This window comes from Venturia canescens, chromosome 2 (assembly GCF_019457755.1).
Source record: "Venturia canescens isolate UGA chromosome 2, ASM1945775v1, whole genome shotgun sequence".
Classification (NCBI taxonomy): domain Eukaryota; kingdom Metazoa; phylum Arthropoda; class Insecta; order Hymenoptera; family Ichneumonidae; genus Venturia; species Venturia canescens.
In genome coordinates this window covers 6,964,694-6,987,753 of record NC_057422.1, presented here as the reverse complement: position 1 = coordinate 6,987,753, position 23,060 = coordinate 6,964,694, and the positions used below count along the sequence as shown (strand labels likewise).

The 23,060-nt window shown below is 46.0% G+C and overlaps 2 protein-coding genes across 2 annotated transcripts in view; both read left to right on the top strand.

Annotated features, from left to right (window-relative positions):
* Positions 1 to 4,714: 4,714 nt before the first annotated feature.
* On the top strand, positions 4,715 to 5,311 carry LOC122407244 (coiled-coil domain-containing protein 1-like). Its single transcript, XM_043413319.1, has one exon. The coding sequence runs from the start codon at positions 4,715 to 4,717 to the stop codon at positions 5,309 to 5,311; it is 597 nt and encodes a 198-aa protein (XP_043269254.1).
* A 12,789-nt stretch (positions 5,312 to 18,100) lies between these two features.
* The window catches only part of Ptx1 (pituitary homeobox homolog Ptx1), a 35,793-nt gene continuing 30,833 nt past the window's right edge, over positions 18,101 to 23,060 (top strand). The window contains exon 1 of the mRNA XM_043412006.1: positions 18,101 to 21,743. Coding sequence (XP_043267941.1) covers positions 21,449 to 21,743 — 295 coding nt within the window. The 5' untranslated portion in view covers positions 18,101 to 21,448. The remainder of the gene's footprint in view (positions 21,744 to 23,060) is intronic.

The window sequence follows — 23,060 nt, the reverse complement described above, 5'->3', positions numbered from 1 at the left end:
AATTTTTTTTTTACAAATAGACTATCACAATAGGAAGGTTGGTACTGAATTTGGGGAATATCGGTTGAGCGGTTTAAATTTTATGACATTTTGAATTTTACGAAAATATGAGTTTTTCAAAAAATCGTCTAACCGCTTCAATTTTTTGAAATTTTGTAAGATATTGCGCATAAGTCTGTACTTCCTCTATACTTTCCAGCAAAGTTGTCGGAATTATTTAATTTCAATGTAAATAGAAAAACGATGAAAATTGAAAGTTGAAAACTGTTTTTTCTGATGGCTCGTAATTCGGTTTTTTTTTACGGATTTAAACAAAGAGATGAATCAAAGTTCGTAAAAAAAGGTAGAGAAAATACATTATTTCCTCGTATAAAAAAAACATGCTGCAAATGAAAATTTGCAAATTGCTTCCTCAAGATGGTCAAGATGCACGATGCTCAAAGCTTACTGCATGAGTAAGCCAAAATGAAAAATGTAGCACCTCGTAGAGTAAGCTTTGAGCATCGTGCATCTTGAGCACCATGCATCTTGATCATCTTGAGGAAGCAATTTGCAAATTTTAATTTGCAGCATTTTTTTAGTCTCTCCTAACAATCTTGGAACGAAAGTTTCGTGAGTGAGGGTTTCCTCCTCGGAGACGAAGCCTTCAACTTTATACTCGCCACATAAACTCACATGCTTAATACATGGACACTTTTGTCCCAGATAGCCGACAGAAAAGGTCCCATTACCCAGTAATCCGTGTTTGTAATAAACCAGCGCCCTGCTATGTCAGAACACAAACTCTCACACACAGACACACATACGCACGGCCACGCGTACACGACTTTCGGGATGCTCCCTTCAACTACTCCGGGGCGAGGCCTATCACGGTCGCATATGTTCCTCATGGAATATCATTTATGTCTCCACACCCCACAACCTTCGGCTATATATTTTGGTCTTCAACCGAAAAGGGCGGATTTCACGAGGTTCTGGGGGCTCTTACGTTTCGCCGATTCTCAGCCTACGAAAGCCCGTACGCGTTCGTATTATACGCGTTGATGGCTATACGTATGCGTATAGAAACTCAGTTTTCTCGACTCCGTTTGACCCCCCCGTAGAAAAATATCCTCACACCCTACCTAACCACGTTCCATCCTCGTACACAGCCCTTAATCCGTCCATGATTGCGCGGGGTGCCGGAGCCCCGCTCCCCGCCCCTCGGGCAAGAATCTTCGCTCCACTTTTTCGGCCTACTCGACAACCCCTTTGGACCCTTTCCTCTGCGAGCTCACCGAATTATTTATTTATACGACCCTGTCTGCATTTTTTGACGAGCTTTCTGCGGGATCCTGCTACTCTCAAGTCCATTTGGTGGGATGAAAATTGACGTTTCGTTTCTGATTTCCATGACGGATTGGAAAATCGATGTCTCGACGAAGTTTGTCCCAGCTCGTCAGGTACTTTCATCGGAACTGAACTGACTTTCGTTTGATCCGATAAACGGAGAAATTCGAAGGTAAAATTTCACGAAATTATCTTTAATGATTTATCTTTAATGTGAAAAATTATTACCCATTTGAAGGAGAGTTATCGACAATCGTACGTTTGCCGCTCCGTCGTGAAATGTCGTTGGATAGCTCCTCGTGAAAAATATCGAGAGGGAGAGAAAAGAGGCAGAGTTTGACGAGGAGGAGGATGAAGAAAAAGGCGGAATCTCGTTCGCAGAAGGCAACAAGCTCCGAGCCAATTACTTGGCTGAACAGTTTTATTTGTATTTAATTCTTATTTAATTTACTTTTTTACGATCCCCGGCGCTTCGGAGCGGCCTAGCTCTCGGTCGCGTTAACGAAATCGAGCAAGATTTCTTCGTCTCGGCACAGATATGCACGAGATACGTTCTCTCGCGTGTACATATACATGTATCGAATAGAGAAAGCTCTGAGAGAAACATAAGCTCCCGTCACTTTAACCCGATTAAACGAGGCCGCGAGTGAGACGCGGCAAAATTGGATCCACGCGGATAACGATGGAACGAATTAGCAAATGGCTCGTGGATCGTTTGCCTTTCCAGGATTCGACCTCATCAGCATATTATCCATCCAAGGCCAGTCCAACTGCGTTTCATAAAAAGGAAAATTGACTGAGTTCATCGCAGATACGGAACGGAGCAGTGGACTTGGCCGAAGCTAAATCATTTTGGCTCCTTGATTCGCGCTTGTCTCTGACGTTCTCAAAAACGCAAAACCGACGATTTTCGTATATCAATTCTTCGGAGCGAACCAAAACTTCTCATCCCCAAATTCCGCAAATGTTTATACCTCCGCCTCGATCTTCGCTGCCACTTTTCGTCGCTTTATTCCCAACGAAATAGAGTGTAAGAAAAGGAGGTCGCAGAAACGTCAATCCCCGAGGTAGCGTCAGAGTCTCCGGAAGAGGAATTCGGCCGCGCGATAGGTTCGACGTTATTTTTCTATTACGTTCTTCATACGAGAATTTTTCCGCGTCTCTGCGTCCGGTCCCGTGGCACCGACGGCGCCGAAGAGACTCGGTGCTTCGGAGAACGGGGGAATTTCTGATTCCTCGACGTATATTTCGTCGTGTATTTCGCCGCCACAGTCGGCAAAGAGAAAAACAAGCGGGAGGGCCGGGGAAGAGAGAGGAATCGGAGAAAATACCGTTAGAAAAGGAGCGAGGGAGAGTCGAGAAGGGAACTTCCACGGGAGGAGAGAAAAGGGCGAGGTAGCTCGTAGAGAAAAGACGCGTTGATCCCTTCGGGATGAAGTTGCTATTCCACTGAACTTGTTACGTTATATTTATCAGTGCGGAGCAGCACGCCACCGAGCGTTCACCCGAAGGGCTTTCCTTTCCGGCTCCGCGGGTCTCGACGAAGAGATGCTCCGTTCTCGCACATTTCGCGTCGCTGCACGTCCTATTTACTGTATATCAAGAGGTTGTTGCGGCTCTGGAACTATACGAGGCCTCCTGAGTCCACGACTAACTAAACTGAGATGACAAATCATTCACAATTTCCTGGATTTCAAAATTTCCCTTAAAATTCGTGAAAAAATTGTATTTTCCTGTAGAAAAGTCCCTGTACGTGGACTCCCGTTGAAAAGATCGAAACATATTTTCCCTCCTTCCAATTCTATGAGCACGAACTTGCTCGCGAGCGTATCTCGTTTGCCCAGAAAAGCGAACGATCGCGGCCGACGAGAGCGGCGTCGTTGGAGCGCACATTTTCTCGTCTTCGTGTACCATTTATTAATACCAAGTTTCGATCAATTACGTTTGGCGCGAGGTCGAGCATCTGATGGGGGGAAAAAGGAACATGAAATTGACGAAGCTCTACGTTTTGTTAGCGTTCGGAGTGGAAACTCGGCGCGGTAACTTGCCAGCGCAAAATCCTAGCAATCACAATTTCGACTCAACGCCTGCGCACTTCAAGACTGTTTCGTCGAATTGAGAACGAAGCAAATTTCGGAGGACGGATATCAACTTGCGATTCGTCGTGGCTCTCACGGAAATTCAATTCAGTTTTTAAGCATCGAAATTTGGAGAAAATTCTCGTGCACCCTCGGCGGCGTCACTCGGTTCGTTGTCTGTGTGTGCAACTTCAATGACGGACGATCGAAAGAACTTTTATTTCGCACTGAAAATTCGACGCGTTCCTACCTCAAAAAACATTTTTTTCTCTCACTCCGCGACAACAAGTTTCGAGACCGTTGTCGATCGACTCGTTATCGTAATTGGTTTCGTGCTACCATCGAGACCGACGCTTCGAATGGTATTTTCAACATTGTTGATCAAGTTTCAAATCGAGGAGGCGATCAAAACGCGAACTCCGAGGGCAACGACTTCTTGCCAGACGTCGGTTCGCACGATCGAACATCAAGATATGGGCACCGTTAGAAGAATCAGAAAAAACATGATTTCTCGGGCTTCGATCGAGTTAGGAACTTGCATTTTCGAGAATTCATTGAGAAGAATTTTCCCTCGTCATTGTTTTTCCCTAATCGCAGCTCGTCGAGAGCGCATCTGAGTCGTCACAAAGACACGAAGGACCAGCTGCTCCTGTGACATTTGAGAGGAGGCAGAATAACTTCGGAGTCATAGTCCGAGTTAAGCTCCCTTGGGCTACGAGTAAAGTCACAGCGAACCGATCGGAATCTCTATACAAAGCAATGAAAATGAACAGCCAAATCGTGTGTCACGACTCTCCTTCGTAAAACGGAAAATGGGGATTAATTTCGAAAGAAAGTTTTTTGGGAATTCGACTTTTGGCAAGGCTCACTCGCGGATCGCATTTTTTATCCACTCCGGGAGAGCTTCGCTCCGAAAAATGCTGGCTCGAGTTTCGATGAAGAATGTAACATAAATTGGAGATAAAACGAAGATCAAGATAAGCTTGTGTATTGAATTTAATACGGTCGTGAGAAACGAGTTGGAAAAATTGAGAAGAATTAAGACGTTGAAGGTTACCGGAAAGGTGGGAAGCGCCGTTCTCGATGTTTGATCGAAACACGTGTGGTTAATTTATCGAGTCGCAGAGGCACATTCGTCACGCATTTCGGTGATAGATTAATTTTGAATATTTACACATTCTGTTCTTATCTGAGTTCGGGGCTGATGGAGATCGAAGAGTATATAAAGCTCGATCCCGTTCTCGAGCTTTCACAAAAATTATTTCCTTTCGCTCGTTAGAGACTGTCAAAGATAAAAGATCGTGAAAATGCGGGCCGTTTTACTGTTCGTTTCGTTGGCGATCCTCGCTTTCCTCGCCGTTCCATCGACGCGTGCACACGCGATCTTCCGCGACTCGCCAGAAGGCTTCGAACAGTACGAATATCGTCCGGAAGTCAGAGCGCGAAGAGGCATCGATCCCATAGACGAAAACATCGATCCCGTCTACGGGGACGACGACGACGATTGCGATGACGATGATTCGGACTGTTTGAGAAATAGACAGCGAAGAGGCATCGATCCCATGGAGGAAAACATCGATCCCGTCTACGGGGACGACGACGACGATTGCGATGACGATGATTCGGACTGTTTGAGAAATAGACAGCGAAGAGGCATCGATCCCATGGAGGAAAACATCGATCCCGTCTACGGGGACGACGACGATTGCGATGACGATGATTCGGACTGTTTGAGAAATAGACAGCGAAGAGGTGTCGATCCCACGGAAGAAAACTTCGATTCGCTCGACCAGGAGGAGGAGCAGGAGGAAGATCCAGATGCGGAAGCACGCGACGTATCGTCGGCTCATGTTGCGATTACACCCGGCTACAAAGTTCGTCCTTGGCAAAGGTACACCGATTGAAATGTATGGAAACTTAGAATTCTCGTTCAACAATTACTAACGACCAATTCTTCTGCGAGTGAGCACGACGCGAGGACGAGTTCAGAGATTTTGGAGTGAAAATAATATTTTGGAGTGAGACTATTTTACTCTGGCATGTAAGAAAAAATGATAATTGTAAAAATGATTGATAATAAATGAATATTAGGAATAAGTATTTTAAAAAATTCCTTACTTTACAAAATTGGTGAAGCTTTTATTTAAATTTCATTGGTCCTTCGCATCGATAAAAAACAATGCTTCGATTCGAGTATTCGGTGGGTTATTTTAACGTTTGGAGTGGAGAGAAACGATTTGGAAGAGGGAAAGTAAAAAATATCGGTCCTCGTGGAGGGAAAGGCTTCGTGGTTTTCTCACAGCTCGCGACGCCGTCGATCTTTTGTTTCGCTAACAATTTGTGAATAAGTAGAGCGCACACGCTCTCGCAATATGTTCGCACACTCCCGATTTGTCTCGAGTGTTGATGCAACATTTTGAAAAGTTATTTTAAAACAAGTCTCGAGAATTTTCAGCGTAGCGACGAAAAGTTTTGGGAGAGCCAGCGGGAATGAATTGTAAAAAATAGAGGGCGTCACCGCGCATCGGGAGGTACGCGCGGGAAGCGTCAAAAAGGGGGATGTGCCAGGGCGTGAGAGAACGAGCTAACCGAACGACGTTATTTATCTTTCGATTGTAAATCACGACTGGTGTGTATAGCGAGACTCTGCGATCGAGGGGCCATCATCGGATGAACGACTGTTGCGTGTGTTGTTTTTCTCTTTCTTCTCACCGCGCGTTCAACACTTTTCAACCGGTTCGCTATACACGACGATCGACAGCACTGCTGTTACAGTTTTTAATTTCGTGTACGACGAACACTCATTTTTATTGAAGTTTACCGATCCCACGGTCTAACGATAGAAGCGGGACTGATGCGATCGACATTCGAATTCATGGCCAAGAAAATAACTGAAAAGTCGATGGAAAATGAGGCTTTTATCGAGACCCGATGTTTGCTCGTCCTGAAAAAGCGAACTTCCGGTCCCGAAGCTAACGCTTTTTCGCTCCTCCGGACTATCGTCTCCGGTCGTTCATTAAGCTTTTCTTATTATAGAAAAATGCATGATTTCCAATGTCATCCTCTCCTCGGAGCGTGCCACGACACAAGCCCCGAGGATCAAAATGCAACCCTCGCGCTCGAGAAAGAACCGAGATTACCTTCGAGGGCTCTCGACGTCCCTACTGTGTCGCGTCGCACCCCCCGCCCGCCGTTTCCTCTTCGTTCGAACATCACTTAAAATAACATCGGCTCTTTCTCTCCTTTCTCTCTTGGCCTCGTCATAATTCTCCCGTTTTTTCCTCGCACTCGTCCTCCGATTTCTCGAATCCTCCCGGTGCCAGCGCCCAACGTTTTTCTCATCCGCATTGACAGATCCGCTCAAGTATTTTCGGCTAACACGACTCTAATCCCTGTTTGCTGCTCCAATAATCCACCTTAAATTCGTATTTCTATTTTGATTACGCGCATAGTTTATTGATGTGCGAGCACAACTGTCGCGACTCAGCTGAATAAATCCTCAGTCTCAACTCGCGTACTCGCGAGCGCGGAAAATAAAAAGCGTGACCAACTAAAAATTCAGGCCGTTTCCACTCGCTCCAAATTTTGAGGGGGTTCTTTCGAAAAATCCAAAGTCTTACTCAACCAAAAGAACAGCTGAGTTTTCACGTATTTTCCAACAATCGATTTTATAGTATTTAAAAATATCAAGAAATTTAAGAATCTTGAAAAAAAAATCGACTTGCCATTGGAATTATTATTTACAAGCGCGCGCTTTCTGTATTTCAATCTGTAACGCGTTAGAACAAGCGCGGAATAAAAGACGAAGGGCATACAGTATTCTGTTTGGTCTCGCGGCGATATGTCAGTCCCTGCACGCGTGGGAACGTTGCCACGCGGCTCATTCTTTTCCCGCATTTTCTCGTAACTTGATCATTGCTTCCGTACAGCGAGGTTTCACGAGAAAAGCCGATGAATGTGCGACTGTCTGAGCGAATTCGAGAGATTTCCAATTGGCGAGAGGAATCGTAGATTTATTGAAAACGCGTTGGACGAAAATTGCTTTTAAAAGATGCACCGGAGCTTCCGTGCCGCGAGTTTTTCGAGATTTTTTTCCACCAGGATTCTGTTTGGCGAAGCAATGAACGCGGGAGCTGGAAAACGCTGCTGCCAATCGAGCTCGTAATCACCCGTTGGTAAAAAGCATTCGCAGACACGAGGATCTCACATGAGACTTCCTTGCGCTCCGGTCAGCCGTGAAATTTCACTCGGATATATCGCGTCCCGGCCATACGTCACAATTATGAAGGGAACGTGGACGCTGTGGATTTGACGTATGTCTGACGTTCGGTGGTAGATCGGCCTGAAAAAAGCGCATGGTTGGGCGTCATTCAGCGATTGCTCGCTCCGTTGAACGGAATCATATGAGCCGAGACGATTTGAGCCTCGTTGCTACATTAAAACTTGGCGTACACGCTTCGACGATTATTTGACTGAAATGATTCTAGGGAGGAATGAAAAAAAATGCTCGAGGGGAGCATTTCGGTGGTGCTAATTGTGCAAACGGTGATAAGAAAATGCAAATTTATGAGGGCTCAGGTGGATTGTGGGCCCGCGAAAAATCGCGTTTTTCTTCAAATTCAAAAATTTCTTCAAAGAAATGCGAATAAAAATTTCATTTTTTTCCAAAATTTTGCAGCATATTATCGACGGCGCAGGATTATTGGGGAACAAAAACCTTCAAATATGCTCTGATAACTCAATGGAAAGAAGAAAAATAAATGAGACGTGTACGCAGTTAAGAAAAATGCCAATGAGAATGACGATCGTAAAGTCGAGACTGTCGGAAAGTGGCTTCAGACACACAATCATTTCTCGTATTTGCGCGGCCTATAGAGGAGCGCGGTCGTGCCGCAGCGAAAAATGAAAAAGATAGGAGCGGACCGTTTACTCGTCTCGACGTCTCAACACTCGAAATTTTTTTTTGATAACGTTTTATGGCCCGCCAATCACGGGTCGGCTTCGTCGGGTCCGCGCCATGCGCGGGAACGATCTTTGCGCCGTTCCATCGTCCTCCGTATCGTTTATTTAACGCGCAATATCAGCTAGCAGGAAACGAGTTCGATTAGAAAGAGAAAAAAAACGAAATTTGGGACGATTCGTTTCTCGTTCTTGAGTACTTGCGGCAACATTTTATTTTCGTTTTAACACTTCTCGAATCGATTGAACGCGCACCGCGTTTCCCTAAACCACAGGAAAAGCCTGATTGGCTGCATGATTCCTTCGAATTTTCTGGCCACTCACGATCTCGCATTCGGTTTCGTAGATGAGACATTTCTCATAAAAAATATTGCGTCTCATGAAATCTTGTGATTCGCATGAATTTCAGTTGAATAAAGATTAAACTGTTTTCGTTGCAGTATGCACTCGCATAATCTTCCGTAAAGACACGTGAGTGATAAAAAAAATTTTGTTTTTAAGAAATCTCATTCAGCAATCGCGTCTCTGTTTGCCAAGAAAATATCGTATATATTAAAGTGATTAGGAGTGTAATACCGCTAATTAGTTTGCTCAATGACTCAAGATTCCAAGATTTTTTTGCACTCGATACGATCGAGTAGGAAAATACGTTGGAAGATGGAGGAAATACGCGTCAAACGGCACTGCGTCGTGAAGAAATTATGGAAAACTTTGCTATCTAGAGTCAAATTCAAATTCCCTCGAGTTCCGACTCATAAAGCTGTTTGTACTGTAGCATGAGAAGGGCTTCGGGATTCAAGGGTTGGCCCTTCAGGCCTTCGAGCGGAATTAGAGCTCGTAAAGCCTCAATCATATTTTATACAAGAATGTGATAATCGGAGGATCTTTTGGACCATTCATCATTTCATTCCTAGTCGCAGAGAGAGAGAGAGAGAGAGGGAGAATATTCGAGTATTTAAAAAGATGGTCTTCGCACCTTATGCGGCTGCTCGAGTCCCGTAATATTTTAAAGCGAGAGTAAAAGCGGAGATCTTGATAAATGACGAGGAGCATGTGATTCTATTCACACTTTTTTATCGACTCGCCTATTTGAGGCCTCGCGGATTCCAGGCTCTCGAATTTTCGAGGCGATTACGAGAATGTGAAATTCTGAATATATTCGGTTTCGATCGTTCCTTTCTGACGAATGAGTGAAATTGGAAAAGTGGATTTTTCGTTTCGTCGTTGCTTCTGACTTGACGATGCGGAAGTACAATGTCAAGGGATTCTTGGTCCATTCGCATTTTGCCGATTCAAAAGCGAAGGATTTGAATAGCACGCGGAGGTGAGAGCAAGTCGAGAATTTTATTTTCCGCAAGGATCGTTAGGGCTGGAAGGTACCGTGAGGGAAAGGTCGGAGAGAAAAGTCCGAAAAGCACGCACGTCGAGGCTTCCTCCGAAGCTCGTTCTCCGCTGTCCTTCGTTAAGGAAGTTCCTGGGAAGTGATCATGAGAAGTGAGCGCGGAGTGGGAATAAAGAGATGGCGAGAAAATCTTCGAGAAAAACGAAAACGACGTCGACGGCGTTGGCGTCGCTCGGAGGGTTGCCATGTTGGACGGAGAACAGTGGGGGCGCCGCCCCGTAGCAGCGCCTCTATTGAGGATGGCGCGTCATCGCCGAGAGATCGCGGAAATTCTGAAGGTGGATTTCAGGAACTGGAATTCCGTGTCTCTTTCTCCCGGCGTCGGACCTTCCCTGTCAATTCGAGCACTCGCGTTTCAATTTTTCTCGCATATCGTCACAATAAAGTTTGAACAACTCCCTCAGAGTGGGGGAGCCAGAGATGCGTGAAAACGCGAGTTGGAACGAATCGTTGAAAAAATCTTTCGTTTCTTCTCGCGGCTGCGAAACCTCAAGAATTTTTGCAATTTCGAGCGTCGGCTTTCCTCGGGATTTATCACACGTTAAATATTTTAAACAATCGTTGAAATTCGTTAGTTTCGATTCATCAGGCGAAAGCTTATCTCCTCTTAATTCTATAACGCGCTATGATTATAACTGCGCAGTTATATTCAAATGCTGCTTCTTCGGCTATATATATTTATTAAAATTAATCTCTCAAATAGAGTCCTCTATGTACACATGCAGCATTTATCAGCCATAAAAATGCTTATCGCCTGGTGGGTTTATATCCTTAATCCGTATTATCCAGCTGCACGCACGTCGATGTTCTCTCTTTCTTTTGCCCCCTCTCTCTCGCTCTTCCGCGCGCAGTGCTGCTACGAAAGGACGAGAGGGAAAAGCTTGTAAAATCCTCATAAGACCGAGTGCAGATCCAAAGTACACCCATACCGGTTATTACATTATTCTATCGCATCCAAACGCGCACACAACCGACGAATGTGTTTTTCATTCACATAAAAAACGGTGTTCAACAATGAAATTTTAATTGGTATGAAAATAGACTGAAAATTATTGAAATGCCGACTATTTGAATAATCTTTTGACGAATTGAAGGAAAAATGTTGAATAAAAACGTGGATTGGAAGAAGCATTGCGAGGGCCGGAATCGAATCGTTAAAAAGAGTTGAAAATTCGTGAATTTGTCGAAAGATCCATTGCATAGTATTTTTAAAGGATTTTTATTTTTTCCTGCCTGCTTGAACATTTCTGTGAACGTCCCGAGTGAAATGGAAGCCCCCGGAACAGCCGTGTCAAAACACTCGTTTATTTTTATAAGCCCATAAACGTTTCAATGTGCTTCTGATCGATTCTTCCACTCTCTCAGACAATCGCACAGGTCGGAACTTCCTCATACTGCAAACTTTCGGGCACACAATTGATCTGTCAGCCCTCGAAATTGTGTATCTTTTCGTTTATATACGCGCGTGCGTCGGCGTTTGCGAGATTCCCTCCGCAAGTCAAACGGACGGGAGCTCTCGATGAAATAGAGGAATCCGCCGAAGCGAATAACAGCAAAGAAACACACACGCACAAAATCTACGCACATTGGCCTTTCCATTCCGAGTCGACGCAAAATTTGTTCGAGCGTCGAGCGACAAATCCAATCGAGGATTTCGTGGAATCATGTTTTCATGATTCACATCGAATAATCCAGAAATTTCAATTTTCAAACTATTCACTCGAGTTTTGTAATAACAACGAGTTCGTCAAAAATTCCGTTGCGTATTCCATTCGCAGAAAAGGAGGCGGGAATTCCATTTTTCTCCAAAACTCAAGCCTCTCAGAAATTATTACATCATTTTCGGAAATGTTGCAGCGAAATGTCTAATTTGACAGAGAATTCGATAACTGTTCGTGCGAATTCCAATATATTCGTATCAAGTCCACAACTATGATGTTCGTAAAAAAGCTTCGGAAGAACTGAAAGTCCGAAGGATTATCGAGTTTATAAAAATCCAGGAAATCCTACTAATTTTGCTGGAAAATACAGCTGAAGAATACAATAAATAAGAGTCGTTGAAAGCCGATCGATTCGGTATGAAAAGCTTCGTACGAGAGGAAGCACCCGCGTCCGTGTGTGTTTTTATGTATTGAGCGAAGAACGTATAAATACCTGAGAAAGAGGCGAGCTATAACGTTATAACACGAAGTAGAGACTTCTTTGTGATTGAAAATTGATGGACCGGAATCACGGAGGGGTTGTGGGGAAGCGGCAGCATCGAAGAAGGAGGAGGAGGTACGAGCCTCGCTGCTTTTCCTCCTTCGGCAGAAGGATCGGAGGCTGCGCGAGAGCAGATCTTGCCCGATGGAGTTCGGGGAGACTCATTTATCAAAAAACACGCGAAAGGGCGACCCTCGCGATTCGCATATACAGTTTTATTTTCCCTTTCGATACATAGGTTTAAAGTTCCGTAGTCTGAATGTAGTGGGGCGCTGCGCCACACGAGGGGTTTGACGGGGGGGTCGGGGATGCTGGAGCCAGAGTACGCGTAGAAAGGATTCTTCGCGACTCAACGTTTCTCACTTGCGCGTCCGCGTAAATGCACGCTTTATGGGAGTTTTCATGTTCTCCGAGAATTATCCATTATTTTCCAACTGCTCAAAGACGAGTGCGAATTAATCCTCCGAGGATCGTTGTCGCGACGGTTTTTTTCCATTCCTTTTCGATATGCAACTGAATCCTCTGATTCGGCACGAATCTCCGTTGATCGACGACTCAGGAGACCAGAATTTGTCAACCTTTCCAATCCAGGAGTATCCGCCCTTCAACGAAGCTCTTGCCTCCCCCCACCCCCCCCCCCCTCCCGCCCGCGCCGCAGCGATTTTCTATTTTTTCTTCCTGCGCGCTGTGAAAAAGTACAATAAATTAAAAATGTACAACGTTTATGGAGGTAAATGTTGGGACTTGGCTCACGTATTATATGGAGTATATATAATCGCCGGAAACACCCCGTGCGACAGGAATAAATCTCGGGCGAGTCGAAGACTCGTTGACATCGTTAACTCTAATGCCGCGCTAAGCCACCGCGATATCACCGCACGAGCCGACCGTCGAGTGCTACTATAGAGTACTACACAGGCCAAGTTTTCGTCCGTTCCTCCCTCTGCATCTCTCTCTCTCTCTCTTTCTCTCTCTCTCTTTCTTGCTCCTTCTCTCTATCTTACTTCGGTGGTCCATCTTAAATAGGATTAGCGTTAAACTGAGAATAATCTGGGATGAGGTCGAGTCGGTGTGCTCTGCTTCTCGTGAGGAGACACTATCGACTTTGTAGCGCTTCTGCGCCGATTCCACCTTCTGTGGATAAACCTGTACGACCTCGACCCTTGCCTCGTATTAGTATCAATTCCGATCATCGCGATAAGAATCTCGAAGCGGTGATCGTATTATGAATCGCGAAGCGCGATTCAAGGGGCGTCGAAGTATCGCGGTACCTTGGTGTTTGGCTGGGTGCAGAGTCGCTCACCGCGGAAGGGTGACCAAGGAAGGAGCGCGCGGATCAAGGAAAATCGTGCTTGAACGTTCGTCAAAATGACTGTGACGAAGGTGGCTGGAAATACGTTGATAAAATGGATAATCGATTTGTCATCGATGAGAAAAAAATTGAGGATGGACTCCCCGGGTAATTGGCCTGGTCGAGAGCATCCAAAAGGTGTGCGGTAGAAAATTTCACTTCCGCAACCTCGAAAGATTGGAGTATCGAGAGAAAGAAGAAATTCGATTGAAAATAACAGTAAAGCCCTCGGGATACTCGATTTTTTTCCGCTGACTACCAAATTTTTTAATCAAACCCGAGCGTTTTTTGATGGTGCGAAGAGAGGGAGACCGCTGTTATATAGCAGACAGCAGCCCCTCCGAGAGACAATGGAGTCTTCACCAACACAAGGGACCAGCATCCCCTCCAGAATGAAAGCCTCCCTCGCGCGTCCTACCGCACCTCCGGCTTTCCTTTCTCTTTCTCAGGGGCTGAAAATGTGCTCCGCCCACCCACGTGACCGGGAACCACCACTTTCGTCCCTTCAAGTTCCAGCTCTTCTCTCCGTTGCTCGTCTCGATCTTATTTTACTTCTCATCGTCTCCCTTTTTTCTCTCTGTCTCGATTCCAACAGCCAGAAACGAAGACCTCTCGCAGTCCCTCCTTTTCCTCATTCCCTTTTATTCATTTTTTCTCTCTCCTATACTCACAGGACTGTCACTTCAAAATCTTCTTCCCTCTCTCTCCCCCTTTCTGCTTGCCTCTTTGTTTTCCATTCTGCAAGACGAGGCGGAGGCGAAGGTTTTCGTGACGACTTTATGCCTCATAAAAATGATATAAAATTTGTAAAGACGTAGCCCCGTAACGACCGAGCCGTTCGCTCGTATGGAGTGTGTGTATACGAGAGACGAGAGTTTTAGGCTCTTCGCCTAAGAAAATGGAGCAAACTTTGACAACACGCGTATATACATGTATGTATGGAAATGTCGAAGGAAGTTACGAAAAACAAGGGAAGGAGCAACAAAAAGTTTGCAAAAGCCTCATGCAGCATGACGAGAGTGCGAGAGCTTGTCAAAATGAAGTATCCATGCGTGGATAGTGCGCGTAGAAAAGAAATATCGAAAAAAAGCTTTTCTTCTCTCCGTGCTCGCAGCGAAACGCTTTTTCCAACGTCCGACGGCGGGCAAGCAGCAGTCCGATGCAGAATTGTCGCACGAAAATGAAGTACGCTGAATTCTCGCAAATTTTTTCTCAAATTCAGTGCACGACTCTTCGAATTTTCCAGATTAAACAACGCGCTTCGAGCTGAATGTGTCAGATCTAAACTCTTCCTTTTCGTTCCCCAATTAATCCCCAATTTTGAGAGACGATCGTAGCTGATTGTATGTCGGAATCTGTCGATTGAACACCACGAAACAGCGTCACTGCAGTAAATTTAATGAGGAAAATGAGTTGATGATCAAAAGATTGAACATTTTTACTGCTTCTACCCGCGGTCAAGTCTTTCAGGTGGTTTTTCAAAGGTGACTCACCCTGTAGAATCATCTGTCTGGTACTGAATCTCTCGTGCTATACGATTTTGTCGCAAAGAGCTGGAAAAGGGTATTTTTATTCGAACGCGTTATGCGCTTTATCGCCGTGTCTGATCGTAAAGATCAGTCGAGGTACCTCCCTCTCTCTCTCTCTTCCTCTTTCTTTCGCACTTTCGAATTTTGAATTACGGAATAGACGTGATTTTTATGTATATTCTATGCGTTATATAGCCTCCCACTATTTTATACGAGACTGCAAAAGTTTAAAAATGATGAGATTCACGAGGAAATAGGTTTAGACAGAGCCCTGAGGGCTGCCGTCGTTTCCGCCATTCGATGATAAATCGTTGAAAGATCATTCGGAATTGACTGTTGCTGAGAATCACCTGTCAAAAATTTAGTCGCTTCCCGTCCGAAAAGCAAACAAAAAGCAGACCAATATACGAAAAATAAAGTGAAAAAAGTTTCAACGAATTCGCAAAAAGAAATTTTCCAGGTTTTTTCAAACTTGAAGTTCATCCGGAATTTTTCTTCTTCAGAAAATCCACAGAACCGTCAGAAAAAATCGTCAATAATTGAAAAAAAAAAAAAAAAAAAAAAAATTATTCGAGTACGAGTAGAAAAAAATCTGAATGTTCGTAACCGCAAAAGCAGTCAAAGCGAAGAGCAGCTTATCTCAAAATACGTGGGAGATATGAATCTTGAAAAAAATGTATGTTTGAATCGTTCTTTTCTCATCGGCATTGTACAACGTGTACTATCGCTAATAAAACACGATCGAGCAGCACCACGCGCTCGTCGGCAACAATTGATGTTCAGGTATACAACCTTCGACGAGAACGATAGAACTGATAGATATCCTTTATGACAATCGCCGCTTTTGCTTGTCTTGTTTGTCTTGACTTGACACAAAAAAAAAGAGAAGAAAAAAAAATACGGGAGAGAAGAAAAAACCTGGAAATCAACAGTGTACAATAGGACAAGTAAAAATTCGATGACATCGATAAAATAACGAGGATAATCATCGAAAAGGTTTATTATTGTATTGCGCTATACATGCACACTGAAAAAGACGTCTTTAATCAAGCTTGACGGTTTCAGTATTATGTTCGACCCGAATTTTATCGCGATTTTCGAATTTATCAAAAAAAGAACTTTTCGTTCTTCTTCAATCAACGATTTTTCTCCACCCGGCAATTGATTCTGATAATTTTATTATGTATAAAAGCACGCGTTTGTCCTTCGAAATTGAATTTGAAAGATTAAGAAATTTTCGCTCGCAAATGAACTGGGAGCGGTTAAAAATCGATGGTTCCGCGACTATTTCGTCGAGCACAATCGACGAAAAAATAAAAATGCTGATTCGCGCAGGAGAAAATGAAAAAATGGATATTAATGTCGGGGGCAGCTCGTAAGTTCGAAGATTTAAAAAAGTCGTGGATCACATCGTGGAGAGTCTTATTGCGATGGTCCATTTTATGCCGGTGTATATCTGCTCTGTCTCTATCTCTGCATTAACGCAGAATCTCGGGCTCATCGTTAAACGCGTTACCGTTCGTAGCTGATAAATGTCTATCTTATCCCTTTATAGCGGACCGGGCGAGCTGGCAATAACTTAGTTTATGGGTTGTTTCTTCTCCGATAGCTCTCTACGAGCAAATGGCATGTCATAAATAATAATTGTATATACCTGTCAGGATGTAACCAATTAGAATGCTACGAGCTCTAAAATGAACAGTTATTAACGAGTATTTCTTAGGACCTTGCTTAAAAAAAGTGGGGAAAGCAAACTTTTTCTGCATTACAAGAGCAAATGGATCGAAATAATCGAAGAGGAAGGTTGAAAACTTTTTTCCCAATCCCTCCGAAAATTGTTACAAAACGAATCGAATACGAACCTGGATCGTTCGTCCGTCGTCGATACGATGTAATCGAGAATTTCGGCAGTATTCAAATAAATTCATTCGATTGTAATGAAATGGAGTTTCTGGAGCCCCGTTGAAAGGCTTAATCGCGCCATTGATCCGTCGAATCCTGAGCGCAACGAAGGATGTGACCATTAGCTGAAAAGTAGAAATATCCGTTGGACCAATTGCGAGAAAATATTTTCGAACGGTGTCGCTTGATCCAATCGGTACGGAGGCGATCGCGCTATTACGTTTATTGAACATCAAACATTCATCGCTGGCAGAGGTCGCATTAACGATCGATCCCTGGGAATTCATGAGCCCAGAGGATAGCGTAGGACAGCAATATATGCAGTGAGCGATTATAATGGCACATGGAACGTATCCTCTCTCGGTCTCTTTCTCGGTGGAGTATAGTGGCGGCGGCAATCAAAGAGCCAATAATAATCAGTGACCGCGAAAAGCCGATGGCCATAGGTAATCCATAATCCTTCAATTATCAAATTACAATACTCGAATATACATACGCGAATAACACATCGGAACACACATTTGAGAGGAGAGCCATGCGAATATTCGCAACTCGAGCTTCCTCACAGACGATTGTACTCACACAGCTTCCAACATACTGTAACAATCCATTCTAGCTTTCTCTGTTGCCGTCTCCCTCTACGAGAACGACGGAGAGTGTTATATGTACTCTCGACGTTCATCGTTGACGAGCACGTCGCTCGTTCGCTCTCAAAAATCAACGTTTCCCCTCGATTCATCCCTGCGCGGCGTGGAGCGTGCGCCCCTCCTGACAATCACCGCGGTGTCACCCACACGAGAGTTTCTCCGACGCTGCAGCCAAGCGTCGCTTCGTTCGCCTCGCTCGGTTCACCACGCCTCCAGCTTCGCGGGCGTGGCCGCAGTGTCATTTGTCCGCTTGCTTGTGTCCGTAGAGCGGCTATCCCATATTTTCTCTCTCTTTTCGCTCTTCCCTCTTCGCTCCTGTTTTTCCCCTCCTGGATACTCTTCTCCCCGCCGGCCTCTTTCCGCCTTGTCTCTCTTCCACATTTGCTTCCATTCGATCTTCGTGTGTGGTAACTTTGTGCTTACTCTTCTCCACGTCCGGGAGCAGGCTTGACGTATGTACTGCTCGACTCTCTTCTGTGCGATCTCCAGGCCTCCCCGCATGCGAGTACTTCTCTTCGGCTCAGCACGAGATGACGGGGACGTTGCACACTTTCCTTTTCGTTTTCAAAGCTCTACGTCGTGCGCAGCTCCAACTTTGTCTCTACTTCGATCCTAGTAAATTCGAACCCTCACTTTTTAGGACGCGCAAGCCCTAATGATCCTCATCCGAGAGCCAGCGCCGTGATAAAACAGTCCTAGAATCCTCCGCTATCACTTTCGTCCCTTGCAGTCTCTCGTTCGTGTGGCGAGAACGTCAGAAGTTGAAAGCTCGAGTAACTCTGTGATGTTGTCACCCCACCAGCGGATATGGCGAGGATTTCTATCCGTGAACAGTCGAATAAGCTGTTCCTGTTGCGCATCTTTTAAGCGGGCCAGCGAGCTGATTTTTGACGAAAAATAAACAGAAGAGCGAGTCTCGGTGTACGGAGCTTTCGATAATTTAGAATAGCGACGATTCGCAGAGTAATTCGATCAATCTGGACTCCCGGCATAAATTAAAGAATCTTTGAAGAATCGGGTCCTCTTTTCTCAGAGCATGAATACGATTTAGCAGAAAAGTCGCATGAGCAGCCGCACCGTCGTGGGTGCTCCCGGAACAACGATCCTTTCGGTGCGACCATCGACAAATGAGCTTCCTAAAATGTGGTCGGCCATGCCCAAGTCCCATTCCGACCTCCAGACCCATAAAAGCGTAGGCCTGAAAGCAGCGAAGAGCTGCCGGAGCAACGTTTCTCGGAGTCTTCATTGTTCGCTCGGCGATAACGCGGAGTGATGGAAAACGGAAAGGAATAAAGTTGGCTAAGAGCGGAAACTCGGTGTCTGTTGAATAAAATGTCTACACATATATAACAGTATCGTGCCGGTTTGGCAGTAGTAACAGCTCGACGTGTCAGCATGGGCATACAGTACGGAGCAGCAGACATTGCGGGCTCGTGGGCTGTGGAGAAAGCAGTGTGTGTTAGTAGTATCAGTTGAAAGAGTCAGCCGCAAAGGGGATTGGGTGGGGATGATTGTACGAGCAGGAGTGGCGTCGTGCTCGAAGGCGGGGGTATCGGCTGGCCGGTGGGGAAACGGGCAGCTTTGAACAGGATCATTGGATGAACGTGGGAGCTCCGGTAGCCTCGTTAGTGGGAGGGGCGTTTCAAGGGGCGAAGTGGGAGCGCGCTATCTCCTCGGAAGTCGCACACATTGAATCGGTCTCCGGTGTTCCTCGTGTAGGATTTTCCATGGAGCCGGAGTGCACGTTGTCCGTCGATGCGGAGCTCGTCGCCTCGATTCGAGTGCGTGCTCGTGGGCGCTAGAAAGTGGGGTGCGAGCCGGTCCATGTGTGGGTGCAGATTCCCCCGCGTGGACTAGCGCCCTCCGCACACCAGTCGGAGGCTCGGTGCTCGGGAGAGGGGCGTGCGGAGCACGCGACTCGCCTCAGGGTGGGGTGAAAGCACAGGTTCGCCGGGGGCTGAAAAGCATGTGAACAGCAGGGGCGCAGGCCGCGGGGTGAGCGGCAGCGAAGCCAGGAGAGAGAGAGAGAGAGAGAGAGAAGAGAAAGCAGAGAAATCCGCTAGGGCCCCGGGACCGGAGAGCGGTCGCGCAGCAGTCAGACAGTCAAGGAAGCCAGGGCCGCCCGTCAAACGTAGAGCGCAAGGCACGGGACGACACATTGAACATAGCACAGCCCAGAGGGGGGCCACAAGCCACGAAAGAGCGAGCCCGCGAGAGTCTGCCACAAGCAGAGAGGAATCCGACGACGAGTAGGTGGATAGAGGCCAGTGTGTGTGGAGCGAGCAAGCAGCAGCAAGCAGCCAAGACCACTAGATCCGTGGCGGCTTACCCGACTTAGAGACTTAAGCCGGCCAGCCAGTCCGAAAGGCTCAACCGGCTAAGCCTTGGACCCACGCGCAGCACCACCCGCACCTCCGAACGCTGCACACCTATCTATACGAGAAAACATCGGAGCGTAGCATTTGTGCGAATCAGGGAAAGACGACTCTGTACGATACGTCGAACATCGAGCCCCTTTCTTCTTCTTTTATTTCCTGTCCCTTTCACCACTCTCCTCTTGTGTCTCATCTCACTTCTGCTCATCCAACGTACACCGAGATTCGAAACGAACTCTCGCCAGTCCCGGAGCCAAAGCGACATCTACGACCTCCGACTTACGATACGATCGAACAGTTACCGCCGCGTGTTTACCTTACCGGACGTAACTTAACGCGTCGGCGGTGCGTTCCTCTCTACGGAGTGAAAAAAACACTCCCTTTTTCCACGGATACTTGTGCCACGACACTTTTATCTCTTCTTTGGATTGTGTTATCCCTGCGTACTTTGTGAATGAGTTGAGCTTACGAACTTCGGGATAATTTCGTATGTCGAGATCCGAGTGAACAACCCGGGAAAAATAGTGAATAAACGAGTGTGCCGCGTTCAGTGAAGCTTCGTGTCCGAAAAAACTTCGAGCGCAGCAGTGTTGTTTTCATTCGGACTTGACGTTTACGTCCCGCGCAGCTTCCGACTATCCATATCGTCTCGTCTCTAGGGGATTCTCTCGAGTCACTGGAAACACATAAAACTCTAAATATACACGAACCGATGGTGGCACGCGGCCGAAATCTGAAATTCCACGAGACTCGATGCGGCCGCTAAGCTTAGGCAAGAATCGACGAAACTCTCCAACAGTCGCGATACTCCGGGAGCTGAAGGTGGGAAAAAACATTAACGAGGTTATAAAACTTCTTGCGCAACACGTTTCCGGCTAGATAGACTCTCCTGCGAAGCGGCGTTTGCGAGATCAGCGTTATCAGTGAGCAACCGCCTCGCAACGGGATCGGATCGTTTCCCTATAATCGACTCCGTAATCACGATGATTGAGAACCGTCGAGAGCTTCGCGCCTAAATGTTCGATGTAAAGATTCCCGAGAAGTCAAAGTGCGTAGTGAGTCAAATAAGTTTTCCGACAACCCGTAACTTCATCGAGCGAGTTGCAAGTCTCTTGATCCCGTCGTCCTGAAGCATCGCTAAATGTTCGAGAGTTGAGCGCGACGCGCGTGCCACCGACCGCGAGAAGCTTCCCGTCGGAGAACGCTCGAACCTTTGTCCAAAGGCCTGCAACTCGGGAGCCGTCCACCATCCAACCTACTGAATTTTGTTCCAAGCTTTCTGTCAAGTGAACCAAAAGGACGAGAAAAGTCGAAAAAAGCCGAAAAAAGGCCCGTCGACTGGTTCACGCCTCAACCAATCTTTGAGAGCATTTTCCACGTATATTTAAACCGCGAGCTCCCAAGCGCCCAATTCTGCCTCGAGCTTGCATAGAACCGTTGCTAAAATAGCGGAACGTGAAGAGACGAAGTTGGTACGACGTCGAAATCACTGTCAAGCGTTCGCCCGAACGCGGAGCAGTTTTTTCGATCGACGCAGCCGGACGAAGCGGAGTGAAGTGCGAGACATAAATCGTGAATCTTCGGGGGGCGAAGGTGGAGGAGGAGTTGGCGGAAGTAAGTTTCGTCGCTCCGCAGGTGTGATAAACAGTCAGCACGACGTTAACCTTCTATAGCATGGAGCGCGGCGGGGGCGGGGGAGGCCTCGAACTCGCCGGCGGCGGAGCAGGTGGAGGCGGAAACTCCGAACTTTGCTTACAAGATCTTGTGACCGGCTCGGCAACCGGCTTGTCTGTGCAACATTATCAACATGCCGCCGCCGCCGCCTCGATGGCTGGTCTACACGCCAGTGATCATTTTCAGGGCGCGATGCATCATCATGACATGCACGGAAATTCGCATCACGACACCTCGATGCTTCACAATCCGAGTCATCAGCTCCATCACGAACCGCTGGAAAAACTCAAAAGTAGTGAGTCGTTTACAATGTTTTTTCGAAATATTCTGAAAATCTGGAATTCAATGCGAATTGAGAATCGTTGCTCGATCGTTAGATTCAATTAGCTGGCTTCTTTTTCTTAACTTGAGATCGCATTGTTTGTTATTGAAGTTTGCGTGACGTCGGGGTCCAACGAAATGAAGGAAAAAAGATTCGCAACTTACCAATTATTTATTTCGCGAAGCATCGATGCAGCTTGGAAAACTACGAATTGCAAATTCGGCAGGGAACAAATTGGGAGATCGACTGGAATAATTCGAGAGCTTTTTCACGTCGTTTCGTTGGACGTTGCAAACTTCAGTGTAATTTTTACCGCCGTGCGGAGTCCTGACAGAAAAATCAATAGCGATCTTCCCCATTGGAAAAAAAAAAAATGATAGAGACACGAGCGACGCTGAAATGATGAAATATAGTGAGCGACGTAGTACGACCGCGTCTGTCCTCTTCCGAGGATTTTCTTATCGCAAAACATAAAGTTTTATTCGCGCACGAGCCACACTGCATTATCTTCTTGGGAGAGAGAAAGAGCGAGAGACAATGACGGTATTAGTGAAATCCTCTTGAGTCGAAGCTCGCTATTTATTGCACGTGGATTATCTTTTATACAGTGCACGAGTCTGGAAATAAATGCTCGCATGTGACACGAGGTTTTATTTCCAAGAGCACTTTTTTCATCGCAATCGTCAGACTTTTGAAGGTCACGCCGAAGAAATTGCTTTCGCTGATTGCCGGCGCAGAACAATTGAATAAAAAACAGCTGTAACGGGGCGCTCGCCAACAATTCACTGGAGCATTGTTTCCTCGGAGGAGAGGAAAAAATAACGGAAAACATTACAGTGTCTCGCGTCTCGTTATAAAATCCAAGAGCACCATGTTTTTGTCAGGTGCCCAGACAGGTACCGATAAAGTTTCGAGATAAGCACCACTGCGCCCATCACTTTTATTACACTGTTTCATTCGCCTCCTTCCCTCTCTTTCCCATTGCTTTCTCACAAACGAGCTACGCAGATAAAACTTTGAGTTTTACTGCTCGTCACAGATTCGAGCTTAACCCACCGCCATGTTCTTGCGTTGTTCGACAAAAACCGAGCTCGCTTCTTGATGCATGTGCATTATTTCTGGTGGCTCAAAATAAACGTTCGATCCCAACGAGAACACATTCACCGATGGATTTTGCAGTCCCTCATATTTTTCCATGCTTTTCGTCTTAATCCATTGGCAGAAAAAACAATCCACTGCATTGTCCGAATCTCGATTTACGGATTGAAACTCGTGGCTACTGAATCTCAT